Here is a 15,218-nt window from a genome sequence, read left to right as displayed (position 1 = left end):
AATGCTATTGTAAGCTGCCTGTGTTTTACTGTCTCCAAATTATCAGGCTCCGGTACTGACAGCACCAACTGAATTACAAAATTTGCCTGGGAAAAAAGAGGAAGTTTTGATATTTGGGTTGGAAACAACAAGGGGTTTTGGTAGCTGGAAGGGACAGAGGCAATTTGTACTGGAATGAGTGTTAGCAAATCTGAAAAAAATAGATACTCTAGATACAGTTTCATAAGGGAGAAGGGGAAATTTAGCCCAGCTTTCCACTTCTCAGAACTGGACGGTATAGAGGAAACTGGTCTTCCAAAAGATTTCCATTCCTATCACTCGCACTCTTAGAACAGAGCCCACAAGAAACAGATGGACACTAAAGTAATCATTCTTCTTGAGTGAAACTATTTCCTTGAGTCATCTTCTGCTGCTGCACTTTGGAATACCATCACCTTTGAGGTGTTGGATGAATATTCAGCTGCATTATATAATATATGGGCAATACATGGAATGTGGTCACATCTCATGCCAATGTTTTGTCCTTTTAAAGTATAGACTATTTGCCAGTGCAACAGTACTCTAAGAATGGTTAGTGATTCAGTAGTCATATCTTGGTACTGCAAGTCTCAGAACAAGGTGTAATAGAACACCATGCAATATTATATTAATTCCATATCATATAATAGTATACTGGTATCACAGAATCACAGAATGGTTCAGGTTGGAAGGGACCTTAAAGATCACCCAGTTCCACCCCCCTGCCCTGGGCAGGGACACCTCCCACCAGACCAGGCTGCTCAAAGCCCCATCCAGCCTGGCCTTGAACACCTCCAGGGATGGGGCAGCCACAGCTTCTCTGGGCAACCTGTTCCAGTGCCTCACCACCCTCACAGGAAAGAATTTCTTCCCAATACCTAATCTAAATCTCCCCTCTTTCAGTTTAAAACCGTTACCCCTTGTCCTATCACTACATTCCTTGATCCAGAGTCCCTCCCCATCCTTCCTGTAGCCCCCTTTAGGGACTGGAAGGGGCGCTAAGGTCTCCCCGGAGCCTTCTCTTCTCCAGGCTGAACACCCCCAACTCTCTCAGCCTGTCCTCACAGCAGAGGGGCTCCAGCCCTCTGAGCATCTTTGTGGCCTCCTCTGGACCCGTTCCAACACGTCCATGTCCTTCTTGTGCTGAGGACTGCAGAGCTACACGCAGTACTCCAGGTGGGGTCTCACCAGAGCAGAGCAGAGGGGCACATAACTCCTTTCATGTTAGATGATCACTGCTAAGCTGATTTTCTTGTTTTAACATTTTGCATCATGTGACAAAACGTAAAATACGATTGCTGAAGCACCACTATCAGGGTACAGCAGCACTGAAAAGTACTCCACACTTTAAAAGAACAAAACATTGGCATGAGACATGTGACTTCTTTACACATATTGCACAGATGGTATTTCCAGAGCATGGAAGCAGGCATACTCCCACCCTGTGACATTAATATAACCTGTCTACTATTTTCACAGCACTTTATGCTGTGGTGAAATGACTTCATTCTAATGTTGCTGTTCATCAAAAGTGGAGTTGCAGAGATGCCGGAAAAATTTTCATGTATAGCATGTGATCAAGAAGAGCCTCTATGGGTATGTAATGAAGTGCTGCAACATTAGAAACCCAAATCTCCTTGAGAGAAAACGTATTACAAGGACAGATGATAAGAACAGTCTGCCCCTATGTATATACAGTTATTAAAATATGTGTGAAAACAAGCATATACACAAGAGTTTATCTTAGCTTGTTATTGTTATCAGACCAATTATTTGCAGGCCCGTATATTTTTATGTCTGTCACATTAGTTTTAAATAGCTCTAATCCCCAATCCAATTAAAGGTGTCACCTCAAAGTGGATCGTTTTATTTCCTTTGAGAAAAGATGCGGACTTATTATTTGGTTTAGTAAAGCAACTACTGCCAAACTGACCTTCATTTTAGCTCAGGTACTTTCATCTTATCACCTTCCTTTTCTATGGCACACAACTTTCAGATGTGCACCTGGTATGTTAGATCAAATAAAAGTTTCCACTGGAGAAGCACTCCTTTACATTGAAACTTGCAACTCCCTTTTTAACTCCCACATGCAATATCTTATTTGAAGCAGATCAAATAAAAATCTGGTATTTTTTATAATATAAAAAGATGTGTAATCCAAGTACATTTTTCTTTGTCCTTTCTTGGAATTATTTTTATTTAGAAACCTCTCTGATCTGCCGTACTCTATTAAAAGGAGAAGGTGTTCTAAAACCAGACAGCATGTTTCTTCTTTAGCATCTCTTGTTCAGAAGCATCATATAGATTAGACACAGTCCATTCAGCTGTGCTTTTGCTGTCTTATACTATCTTTTCATAACACAATTTTCACCTAGACTGACTGTTCACCTTCATTCTAGCAGTCTGCTAAGTGATGTATAATTAGATTTTTTTCCTTTGCATCCAGTGCCACAAATTTCCTTTGAGAAGAAAAATCTGTGTGTGAAACTTCCATGTATTGAACTTTGTGGCTTCCTTGGTGGAAGACTTTATTCCTTAGTGATTTTATGGCCATGAATTAATTATACTTACAGCAAAGCAATCCAAAGTAGCTGATAACCAACTTTGAGATGTAAGAAACAAATCCTGTGTAACATCCTGAGGGCATGGGATTAATCTACACTATCTTTTTTATGTGTGTATTTCATTCCGAAGCATTCTGAAGAAAACAGGTTTGAAGGCCTCAGTACTCTGATGGACTGTTATAAATACTATAAAAAAGTCAGATATCTTAAATCTTTTTTTCTGCATGTGGACTGAAGAGAAGACTAAGATACAAGTCCCTTCTCTGAAGTGTTTTTACAGTATTCAGGCCCTGTTGTGCTCCTAGGGCATGTGAAGATTTTGCTCTGTGAGACTCAAAAAGAAGAGAAAAATTAGAAAATGCAAATTCCTCCTTTTATCGCTGCCTGTGGTGCATTCTGTGGGAAAGTACAGAATAAATTCTTCTTCTGAAAAAAACAGATTTCTTTCTGCAGCTCTTCGTTTGATGCAGCCATTCACTGCCTCTGGTGATGAACTCCTCCTAAGTCTACATTAGCTTCCGCGTATGCATCTTAAAAAAATATCCTTTACGAAGATAAGGACATGCTTCAAACATAATGCTGCTGAGAATCGGTTTTCTTCCAGAAATAAGGATTTTTATATGTTAATTAACTTTTTTTTTTAATTTATTAAGTAGTTCTGTCTATATTTGCCAGCTTGCGCTACCAGAATAAGATCCTTTAAAAAACTGCCTAGGCTGTTGCTATAACCAACCTCTTCACTGTAAATTATATGGTAAGATTAAACATCCAGTCCTTTCAAAAACTCAAATACTGACATTTTATTCAAGATTACATGCTTTTGTGTGCATGTGTTGTACCTTGGTCTTTTAAAATTAAAATTTTTATTTACTGGAGTTGCTCATCATCTTCAGTTGCGGTTTGTTGCAGCAGATTTCCATTTTGTTATTATGCCAAGGAAGATGTAATTTTTTTCCACTGGCTTATTGCTGTATTTACATTATGTTTCTCCTTTTAATATTTTTGTTTATGTCTTTATTAAATCACAAATTGTGCTAGTTAAATTTGGCCTCAAGTGATGCTTTTTCATTACCGAGTGATTTAAACTGCATACAAATAAGGTCTGTACCTATAGGAATATACTGTACTGAGTGCATTCACTCAAATGGATAACACCAGCCAAGGAACAAACTTGAATGACATTGAAAAGAATGAAATCAAGTGCTAAAATTGCACTTCTGAAGGATGAAATAAAAGTTTTTCTCCGCCTTCAATGCCTTTCAGTAGTGTTTGGATATTAAATCCTATCACAGGAAATCATTGTCATTCTTACTGAAAAATATTTGGGAAAGTGAAGCATCGTCTTCTCTGCCAACAGTGTTTCCATTTCTTTTATCCTCTTAAGCATAGATATTCCAGTTTTCTTAGTGTGGTTCCATAATCTGGGGGGACATAAGTGCCTGCTTACCCCCTGCTCTGGTTCACGTCAGATGTTTCACTGACAATTCACTGACAATTTTCACTGCAATTCACGGGTAGGAGCAGGCCTTTTGTTCCTGCGCTTTTCAGCTTCTCAGCATATAGCCATTACATTGGAAAAGAAGTCTTACTGGTGTGTTAACCAAAACAGAAACCAACTTTCCCTCCCCATAACACAGCAACACAGGTAAAACCCCAACTTTGCCTGCTGCTTTACCCCTTCCCATTGAGCGAAATGGGTATTTCTTTATTCCCTCCACTTATTTTGTCTTTGAAAACTATGCAGGCACAGATCTCACCTTTGAGTGCGGGTGTGAGTCACAACGCTCAGCCTAAGCTGCGAGGAAGCCCTTTGCTCCCTGTAACAGGGCATCGCTTTCTCACCTCATTTGAAAAAGATGCTGCTGGAATTGAGAGCTTGGACTAATTTAATGACTACGTCAGTCCTTTTCTCAGAGCAGATATACTAGACCACAGGTACCGTATGCAAAATGCTTCCAAAGATTAACAATCGTTCCTCACACTTCATGGTCCTAATACAGAAATACGCATGACGAGCTTAGGGAAGACATACGGTTTTACACCTCATCTTGATTCCTACAAAGCAAACTGTATTGTGCTTCTAGCAAAGTTTCAACAACTCTCCTATACACATTTTACAACACCTACTGATTCCTGCAAAACAAAATGTATTGTGCCGCTAGTGGTGTTTCAACAACCTGCCTGTAGAAAAACAGCAGCAAGAGCTGGCCATCTAGTGGAATAACAATTGCTGCATGCGGTGGACTCCGGCCAAGCAAACACAATGAATGAGCATATGATACTGCAAGGTTTTGAGGCTGATGTGTCAATGCAATGAGAACATAATAGTAATCATCACTTGAGCCTTTTGAAGCAACAGAGCCTCAAATTCATGGAGGCAGTAGCTCACCTGGTAGCATTAATTCACAGAATGTCAAGTTTCCTTTTCAGACTGCATTTTTTTAAATCTTGTTTTTCTCTTTACCTCTTGAAATTGAATGTTTTATAATTCTATCCCTATATACAACATGGGAAGAGATTATCTACATAGCAATTTCTGTGCTAATTGTTGGTTTTGAATTTTCAGTCGGTATTTTCCTTTGAACTCATACAAGCGGTAAATACTTCACTGATTACAGAAAGTGTATTGATTAATTCAGGTGAATTTTAAAAGTTATGCTCAGCAGTACCATAACAGCTTATAATGGAAATCTATGGACTTTTGATGTATCTTGGCATGATTTGATTTTCAGGAAAAGGAACAACGATATGTTTCATGTTAATGAAAGAAAGCTTAAAATCTGGGAAGAACATCTGGAACCTGAAAAGATTTGCAATGAACAGAATAAAATAAAAATAGCAATCCCCTTCCTATCCCCAGTGTATACCAAAGTGCTGCAGTAAATAAGACATTGTTCTGATGGCTAGTGCAGGCTGAAAGAAAACTATTTATACATGATTCTAGCTGAAGAATATAAACTCTGTTTAAAAAGGAGACGCAGGACTGTAGTTTCTTTAACTTGCAAGTTAATTGACTCTTTTCTGCTATGAACAATGACATTAGGAGAGGATTCAATGGTATTTTGGTTCAAGAATTAGAAAATTAAAATATAAATTTAATTTAAAGATTATTAAGTGGCCTGGTTCTTCAGGAAATATGGAAAAAGTTGCAAGCAATTCTGTCTGACTGATTAATTGAATCCCATTTAAAAACAATCAAGCAACAATTTGTTTCATGTTCAGTAACAAAATTTTGAGGCTAGAGAAAAGAGACAGGTATTTTCAGTAATGAATTATAACCTTGACCGTATGTAGGAGCTCCTTCAAGTGTGACGAAACAATTTCTGGCAGACTACATAGATAAATCCCCATAAAACTCAGTCTCATAGAAAGTTTCCATGAATTACATTAAACTTTTAGGACATACCTCCCAGCTTCATGAAAGAGAAAACCTGGTCTCATTTTTGACATATTCCTTTAAAAATCCTTTGTATATATCTTCTATTGACTTGTGAAATACAGAGTAAAATTAAACATTAGCAGAGTTACTTTGTTTTACTCACTGCCAGCATCATGACCTTGATTAAAAACTGAAGCATTGGCTCTTTAATCTGTATCTGAAAAGACTGGTGCCCATAAAACACAATTTAAAATAGCATTTATATCTCCATTAACTCTAATTTATTTTTCCATAATGAAATTTACCCTTAACTATCAATAGTAGAGCCCAAACACTAACCTGAAGGAGTTCTTTGGAAAGCCTTTGGAAAGGGTTACTGTTTGTTCCAATTACCCCTTCTTGTTTCTTTGGAGCCTGGAATATCACTGGCTCATGAAGCTGTGATTTTTACTTTTATTTCTGTCTTCCCTTAAACACAAGGAATTTAAATACTTGGTTTGGGTTCTTTTATTCCACTCACTTTCTGCTGAAATGTCTGTTTTTACAGCCTGAGCAATAATGCATACTGCTCCATTGCTTTACTCGGGTATTCATTCTCCTGTGCATTACCTGCTATTCATTTGCGTGCTCACCTGTTAGTCCTCCTGTAGCGAAAAACTCAGTACCTCGTTTGGATTAGGTATAGTCTCATCGTGAGAAGTACCTGAATATGATTCTATCAATACCTGTGTTTTCTTTCTCCTCACTATCTGTCTTTTCACCACTGATACTCCTTTATCCATTCCTGTATCTTGGTCTATCGGATTTTTTTGCACCAGGTTTGGAAATTAAACCAGTTTCTTTTGACCTTTTCCCCTCACTTCTCCATTTTAAGCTCTTTTTATCATCCATACAGCCTTGATGTCAGAAGGCAATTTTCCCAGATAGTCAGATGGAATCCAGCCTTTGAAAATGCTGTCTTTTAGCAAATGCATCCCACTGGCTAAGTATTCCCAAACCTGCCTTTAGCACTGATCTTCGAGTCATCTATTGATCATCATTATGTTATCATATGTCCGATCTCCCTCTGAACCGACTAGAAAAAAATTTAGAGCATCCACTAAAATGGGACCTAACTATCTTAAACTAAATTATGATATTCCTAAGTCAGAGATGCATTGCAAAATCAAACTGTTATGAAAGTTTAGTACAGCTCCCTGTAAAACAGGCAAACTCATTGCTGGTAAAATTCATTATTAACAAATAAATCGTGAAGTCACAAGTTCTGCATTTGAAAAAAACAAACCCAAACTATTCCTCCTATAACAAGAAAGGTGTGTTTTGATCAATCATTTCAACTGGCCTCAGTTCACCAGTACTCTATCATTGCCATTACTGATGGCAACCAAAGGTTACCTCAAAACCCTATAGTGGTTATTTTGGAAGACCTGACTATTTTATATTTTGGTTGGGGGAAAATAAAAGTGAGGTTGGATTTTGTTTCTTTTTTTAAAAAAAAAAAAGCTCTGGGTTCCTGCTGAATTCTTTCATGTTGCATCATCTCTTTGGCAGAATGCTCACTCAGGTCAGGCCCAAGAAACACAGGAGATGATGTTAAAGCACTGCAGTGACTGTATAACCTTTGTTAGCGGGATGTTTTCTAATTATGAAATGACGCCACAAGTGAAAAAAACATTTTTTTGTTTTAACTAGCAGATCACAAAGCAAAGCACAATATCTAGAAAAGGGGGGCATGAGAGCAGTATCAGCTGTCTCCTGAAAGAACAAGCAGAAGGGTTAGCTAAGTGCCACCAAAGGCAAAGAGGAATTGTTGGAGCCTCAGCTTGCAATAGGAGAGCTGAAAGCAGGGCAGAGTAAAGTACCCCGGCAGTTCTGGAACACTGAGCCTAAACTAGATTTCTTTAAAATTGACGGAGACACGTGCTAAGTGCAGGAGTCACTGTACTAGTCCCACAGTGTTTGCGCTTAGAAGAATAATGTCCGTAAAAGCTCATTCATTTCAGATTTACGCTGGTGTCATTCCACTAATTTCAATAAAGCAACTTTCTATCAGCAATCAGCTTTAACCGCTTTATGTTAATACAGATTTGACTAGCTAGCTTTCAGGATCTCTCTGTTTCTACAAAGGACTAAAACACTTCCATTTTCTTTCCTTAGACATCCTTTCAAATCTAATTCACATCTGACAAATGAGACAAGAAATCGATAGTATGTAGTATATACTGTATAATGACCTGGAAAGTTCTTAAAATAGCTGTCCTTGCTTCAGAACAGGTATTCAGTATTCGGTATACAATTATTTGGCACTATTACATTTGGCCAAGTTCCACTGAAAATACGGTTCTGTGAAAGAGGCAGACCAAATTGGGATGAATCTGTAGGCTCGTGTTATTTTTAAGTTGCCTCGCATAATACATAGTCATATGAAAATCAGGTTTTCTTTTGACCTTTCCCATCATACTTAGGAAAACACGAACGGAGCAATATTGAAAGCTAGGATTGTTCAACTCCTACAAGTATAAAGATTGTATACTGTGCATGGATTACATGCTGCACACATTCCCACATTTTAAGGAGACCCCTTAAGGAGATTTTAGTGTCAAGATAGCAGCTTGAGTTTCTCAGGTTGTCATAAGCTTTCTTACCTCTGCTTTGGCATGCGGATGAGTGGCTGTTTATGGCATCTCTTACTAAGGCCAAAGAGCTTGTGAACAGTTTTCTGTGCCTTGAGGAAGAGTTGCTTCATGCTGTTTTCTAGTTGCTCATAGCGACGTTGAAAATTAGAATCCATTGTCCACAAATGCATTACAGAAGATGTGTTCAGGAAATAATTCATGGGCAGTCTTTTCATAAATAATTTGAATTCATCTGAAAAAAAAACCAAACCAACACCTCTTTAATTATGTAGTTATGGCTATTGTTGCAGCAAAACTTAATTCTAATTTTGTTTTTCTTGAACTTCTATTTTTTTAAACTTGAACTTTTGCAATTTTAAAATTGAACATTTTAACTCTTTCCAAGTAGAAAGGTAACTACACTTTTAGTGGTAATAAAACCAGCAAAATTCAATATTTAGATAGTTTTTAAATTGATGTTAAAACAAATACAAGCACTGTCTTATTTCTCAACCTGGATAATACGAAGATTAAGTAAGAATCAGAGTTTCTTGCCTTCAAAAGTAGATCTGAAAGTAAATACACATTTGAAGATAAATGTATATTGACTCATCAGAAAAGATAGGAAACTGTCTTAAAAGGAGTATATTCCAATACTTAGGAAATGCAAGTAAATGTGCTCTTAGAGGCCAGCTGTCTTTTAGATGTCTTATTTCGCCTCAGAGAAGCCATTAAGGATCAGGCTTTTGAAAGTAGTTAGAATTGAAAGGAAGCCTTTCAAAGCATTTTACGATACTTAGACACTTAAAAACATGTCCCCCAGAACTTCTTATTGCCTCATGTCCCCAACTCTAGAGTGGCAAAAAGGAGTTCCTAAATCACAGTATCACTGTTACTGCGAACATCCTATGCTGTGGGATTTGCTCTGGTAGCTCAGTCCTCACAAGATACATAGCCTGAATCTTATTAACAGAATTTTATTAATCAGTGAGCCTATTTGCATAAGTAGGATAATTTACGAGTTGATTTATAAATTTTGAACTTAAAATTCCATTTAAAAGGGCTCTAATTACTGGGGGGAAAATGAGTAGCATCCTTGAACGCACATGTTTATTCTTTCTTTCTTGTTCCCATACATCAGTACATTTTCCTGCCTGCCCTCCTGCCTGCTGCTATCCTCTCACCCTCCACAATCCATTTTTTCTTTCAGCTTGTTCCTGCAGTGAAGTCACTTATCCTACAGTTTGGCTTTCCCCCTGCCAGCTGCTTCTTTTGGGTACTCTACGCTTCAACAGACTATGCGAACGCAATGATCCAACCGACTGAAGTAGCTTCCTGCTAAAAACTAGAGTTAATGATAGTATTTAACTTTGCTGTAGTTTTAGGTTGATTGTGGGAGAGGGTTGACTGGGCAAAATGTCTGCTTACAAAAAATAATACTCCGTTTCCATCACTGTTCATAAGTCTTTTGGTTTTAACTTTAGCTCTACTTTAGCTTTTTTAAAAACATTTTTACACAAAGAAGGCAAAAATATTTTCTTTTTTACAGGTGGAGAAGAAAGATCTTTTCTAAATGAGCTAGAGTGACCCTTGTTCACACCCTGGGGGACACGGGGCCATGATGAAATCAAACAGCCCTATTTTGGCATCGTATTTGCTGTAATGGATGAAGATTCATCAGAAGACAAAAGGCATTGAAAGGTCTTCTGGAAAGTAAAAACTGAAAGGCAAGGGGCAAAGATGATGATTTTATAGTTAATAAAGTGGTTTTAATAATTCACCGGGGAGGTCTTTGGCAATGTGTTATTCATTTTCTCCTCATGCCTGCCTCTTTGGGTATTAGTTGTCCCCTCGTCCACTATTGTCCCCTTGAGGACAGCCCCGCCTCCCCTCTGCTGTCCCTGGGTACAAATGAATTAAGCCGAGCCCTCCTGACTTCAAAGGAGTGCACTAACACACCTAGGGAGGATCCGAGCCAAAAGCCGCGTTCCTCCTACCCTCTTTTAATTCCTAACTTCTCATGTCCCTTCTGTTCTTCTGAGACACTGGTTTATCTACTTAAACTCAGTTTCACGAAGCCAAAAATAAACCCAAATCCCTGAGGAGAGAATATACTCAGAAGATGCCTTTTCAGTTTTCATATTGCTGTAATAACTTATTTAAGAAACATTGTCAATTTGCTGTCCTTTGCACAATGCCAATAAGCTCTACAGCTAACAACTAATCGGATGCAGTGTTTAGAAGTGATAAGGAGGGGTTACACTCGTTAACTCGCAATGCAAAAGCATTTTCCATAAGAAAATGCCTCTTCTTCTCCCTGTAATAAACATCATCTTTGACTACCCCTGTGCCCTGTATGATCATACTAATGAGCACCATGATGCAGGTAAAAGAGAGACAGAGATAAAACGAGCATGATTACATAGTGCCTTCTGCCAAAAAAAAAAGAAAAAGGGGGAGAAGAAAAGATAATGTGCTCATATCTTAAACAGACACATTTCATGATCTGTGAAACTACAACATGAACTCCTATCACTGAGAGATGATTAAACTATTACACCCTAATCAACACATTGTACCAGCCATTCCTGAGGATTAACAGCCAGTATTACAGTGCTGGGGGCCATGGAAATCAATGCTTTTAAACCAGGATACTTGATATCACATACGATATGATCTCAGCACTTCCTCGTTTATTTTCACATGCTAGCACACGCAATACCATTTTTTCATATTCTTATCTAATTGCAAATAATGGGGGGAATGTAAAACATTATATGCAGTAGTTGATCAAACAAGTTTATTTAACTTTCATTTTATGGCCAGTCATGTCTGTTTTTCACTTCTCCCTTTCTGCAAGGTAAATCTTCCTTGCAATAACGGTGTCTAGAGATTGAAATGGCATATCGTATTTCAGCGGCAAAGAATAAATGAAAAATATCACAATGGGAGCAAACACTGTTGCTGAAATCAGATGAATATCAGACATATTTAGGCTGTAAGCAATACCTAGAGCTACTTGTAACTTGGATTCTCAGTGCTATTCAGTACCAGAGCAGGGCTCAATGCTGAATACAATGATTAACATTCTGCATACAGAGCTAGCGAAGACCAGGAGAATGCAGTAAGCTTCATCAAAGGATTTCACAGTGCTCTGCTACGAGGAAAAAGGGTGCGTGCTCTGTATTGGACCCCTGATTTCTCTGCTATGAATATTTTGGATCTCCCTGATATTTTGAATTACAAGATCTGTACAAGATCATCACAACCACAAGACCACGGCACGTTTCTGGTTTTTTTTTCATCTGAGTGTTTTTTGGAACTTTTCCAGGCTATCAAAATGTCTCGTGTTAGCTTGTTTCCTAAGATCCCTTTTGGAGGATCTTTGGAAGCATCTTGGAAGTCAACAGATTTAGACCAGCTTGGGGATTCAGAACACCAGGTTAGTAAAGGGAACACAGGCTAACAACTGACTGTGCAATGTAATGCTGGCAACACTGACACGCCGCATAATACCACTGCACTTTCTTCTATTTTCCTTAGATCAAACAGAGCAAGTCCACGAATGAGGTTTCAAACTGCCGTTCCTAAAATTTTCTTTGAAATTGTATAGCCACTGTTTCTGCAAACAGCATAACAGAGGTTATTTCCAGACTATGGGTGTTCAGAGGAATTTCCTCCTCACAGCCCAAGACACACACTGTGTAAAGGCACAGGACGATCTCAGCTTCTGCGCTCAGGGTAACATGAGCAGGAGGATAAAACAGTAACTCCTTTAAGCCATTGCTTGTGTCTAGGGAGGTCTCAGTAGTGTACTTCATGGAAGAGCAAAATTCCTGAGTCCCTTGGTAAATAGGTAAATTAAAATTTGACATGGATTTCTAACAAAGAAAAAAATGCACATAGTTCTTTTTTTCTTTCTTTTTCTTTTTTTTTCTGTTAGCTCTGTATTATGGCTGAAATGAAGCAGCAAATGTGTAGATGTGAAGAAATTAAGTGAGGGGACATTCTACATGCAGTTTAGGAGAATGTAAAGCAAAACACAGTGAAAATAACCTGCATTTGGTGATATGTTAAGAAAAAAATTGTTTCACAACACAATAAATTTCAAGGAAATTTCAGCCACCTTCTCTCAGTTTCTAGAAATGGCTGTTTCTGAAGAGCTGGTGTTCCATCAAGTTGTGTCATTTAATTTAATGTCATACTCTGATGAGCCCTTTCACCTAAAATGAAATCATTTAATCAAAAACTTTTAGTATTGGAAATTACAACATAATGTTTCAGTAAATATACAACCCTAATTGTGGATTACATAGTTTAATCTAAACTTAAATTTTTTTACCAATATTCACATATGGAAAAAGCAATTATATTTTCTGAGCAAAAGCAGCCTGACAATAACTGAAAAAGTATTTTGCCTGGCCAGAAGAATCCTCTATTGACTGAAATATACTGTTAACAATAGGCTTATATATAGCCTATGTATTTTCTAAAATGAATAAGAATTTGGACTGTAGCAGTTTTCCATTTAATGAAGCTCAGTGGAAGTATGTCTGTAGGAGAAAACTCCTTTTTACATCATATTATCATGTCAAAATCTACTGTTAGACAGCAATTCAAATGTTCTGCTTTGTCATTTCTCTAAACGATGCTCTAATGAAATATTTTTCTCCCTTATTTATCTAAGAATAACAATAAAAAATCTTTGACAAACTTTGTAGTGAACAAAATTGTGTATGTTCATTACTTTGATTGACAGCATTTGTGACACTTCAGCATTGTCTGTAAAATCTATGCACCTGTCATTTGTACATACGGCCTCTTTTTCTATCAAGCTCCTTAACTTGCTCTAAAGGCATTAAAATTCTGCCATCACAGTCTAGAAGTGTATAATGCCTCATGTAAAAACCGTTCTGCTTTGGCTCTAACGAAATGTTACAGTGGGCTTAAGGCAAATTGACAAAAATCGACTTAACAAGTAAGGGTGTGATAATATATTTTTGAACAAAAAATGATGTAGTCTGACATGCCAGTTCAAATGAGAGCGTTTTGCACAATTTCAAAATTAGCTGAAGTGCATTCATGTTCTACATTGCATTTCATCTTTTCTCATTCTTAGAATGAGAATTACTTGCAAATGACCACTACTCTTTATAGACCACTACTACTTTGGGGAGCTGTCTCCCTTCTTAAACCATAATGGTAGGACGAGATGCTAATTCAGGCTTGATGTGACCTTGGGCGATCTCTAGTTCACCCTCTTGCTCCAAGTAGGTCACCTCTGATGTTAGACCAGGTTGCTCAACGTTTGGTCCTTTCAGGTCTTGGAAACTGCTGTGGATGGAGACAGCAAAACGTCTCTGGGTAACCAAGACTCAACTACCCTCATGGAGAAAAAGTTTCTCTCTACCTCCAGTCTGAACTTCTGTTGTTTCAGTTTATGCCTGTTGCCTCTCACCATATAGAGCCTGGGTCTGTCTTCTCCATTCCTCTCCCTGAAGATAAGGTGGCTGCTTTGAGTGCCCCGAAGTCTCCATGCCCAAGGATGACCAAGCAAGGCTTCCTCCCATGGCCTCTCCTCCCAGGGCAGATACTCCACCCCCAACAGCTCTGGGGACATCACTGACCACGCTGCAGTCTGCCAACACTTTTCCTGTACTGTGGAACCCAAAACTGGATGCAGTATATGAATGTGGTTTAACAAGTACTGAGGCTAATCCCCTCCTTGATCTCCTGGTCATGCCCTTGTTCACACCACCCAGGATGCTGCTGCGCTTGGTGTTGTCAGGCCACTATGTGCTCCCCTCCACCCACTGCCAACAGGCTCCAGAAACTTTCCTTCTGCAGGTGTTGTCAGGCCACTATGTGCTCCCCTCCACCCACTGCCAACAGGCTCCAGAAACTTTCCTTCCTGCAGAACTGCTCCTGGTCAGGTAGGTCCAGCTTGGATCGCAGCTGGGGCTTTGCCTGCCCACGGCAGGATTTTGCATTTGTCCTTGCTGAACTTCATCAGGTCACTGTTGTCCCATTCCACCAGCCTGTCCAAGTGCCCCTGGATAGCAGCCCTGTTCTTGAGTACATCACCTACCTCCCGTCCCTCAAATTGGTATTGTATGCAAACTTGATGAGAATGCACTTCATTGCTTCCTCCAGGTCATTGCTAAAGAAGGTAAACAGAGCAATTCCTGAAATAGACCCTTGCTGTAATCCACTTGACACTGGTCTTCAGGTAGGATACGTGACCTACTAACCCTACGCTCTGTCTCCCACAACATTCTGGTATTCAAGTTAAGACACAGTGATCTGGATGGATGTTTCTGAATTTTTCCTTGGTAGCCCATCCCTGTTTGCACCTCCTGTATGTTGTCTTTTTGCTTCAGAGCTCTATCCTATATTCCCTGCTTAGCAAAGTTGATTCCTCAGTATATCTAGGTATTTTCCTGGTTGTCAGGATGGAGAGTTCTTATGCTTGGAGGATGCTGTCCTTAAAACCTGGCCAGCTTTCCAGAGCTCCTTTGTCTTCAGGGCTGCCTCAGAGGGAATATCACCTGCCAGTTCTCAGAATTAGGTGAAGACTGCTTCTCTGAAGCCCAGGTCTACATTCTGCTGCTCTCCTTACCCACTCCTTTCCAGATCCCAGAC

At 38.9% G+C, this 15,218-nt stretch overlaps 1 protein-coding gene across 5 annotated transcripts in view; it reads right to left on the bottom strand.

The window, feature by feature from the left end:
• Window positions 1-15,218, bottom strand: part of BRINP3 (BMP/retinoic acid inducible neural specific 3) — a 206,350-nt gene that overhangs the window by 33,362 nt on the left and 157,770 nt on the right. For all 5 annotated transcript variants that reach the window (XM_074597152.1, XM_074597149.1, XM_074597148.1 and 2 more), the window contains one exon: window positions 8,607-8,829. In XM_074597152.1, the coding sequence (XP_074453253.1) occupies window positions 8,607-8,829 (223 nt within the window). The remainder of the gene's footprint in view (window positions 1-8,606; window positions 8,830-15,218) is intronic.

Source organism: Larus michahellis, chromosome 8, assembly GCF_964199755.1.
Source record: "Larus michahellis chromosome 8, bLarMic1.1, whole genome shotgun sequence".
In the NCBI taxonomy this organism is placed as follows: Eukaryota; Metazoa; Chordata; class Aves; order Charadriiformes; family Laridae; genus Larus; species Larus michahellis.
This window is presented reverse-complemented; position numbering and strand designations above follow the sequence as displayed.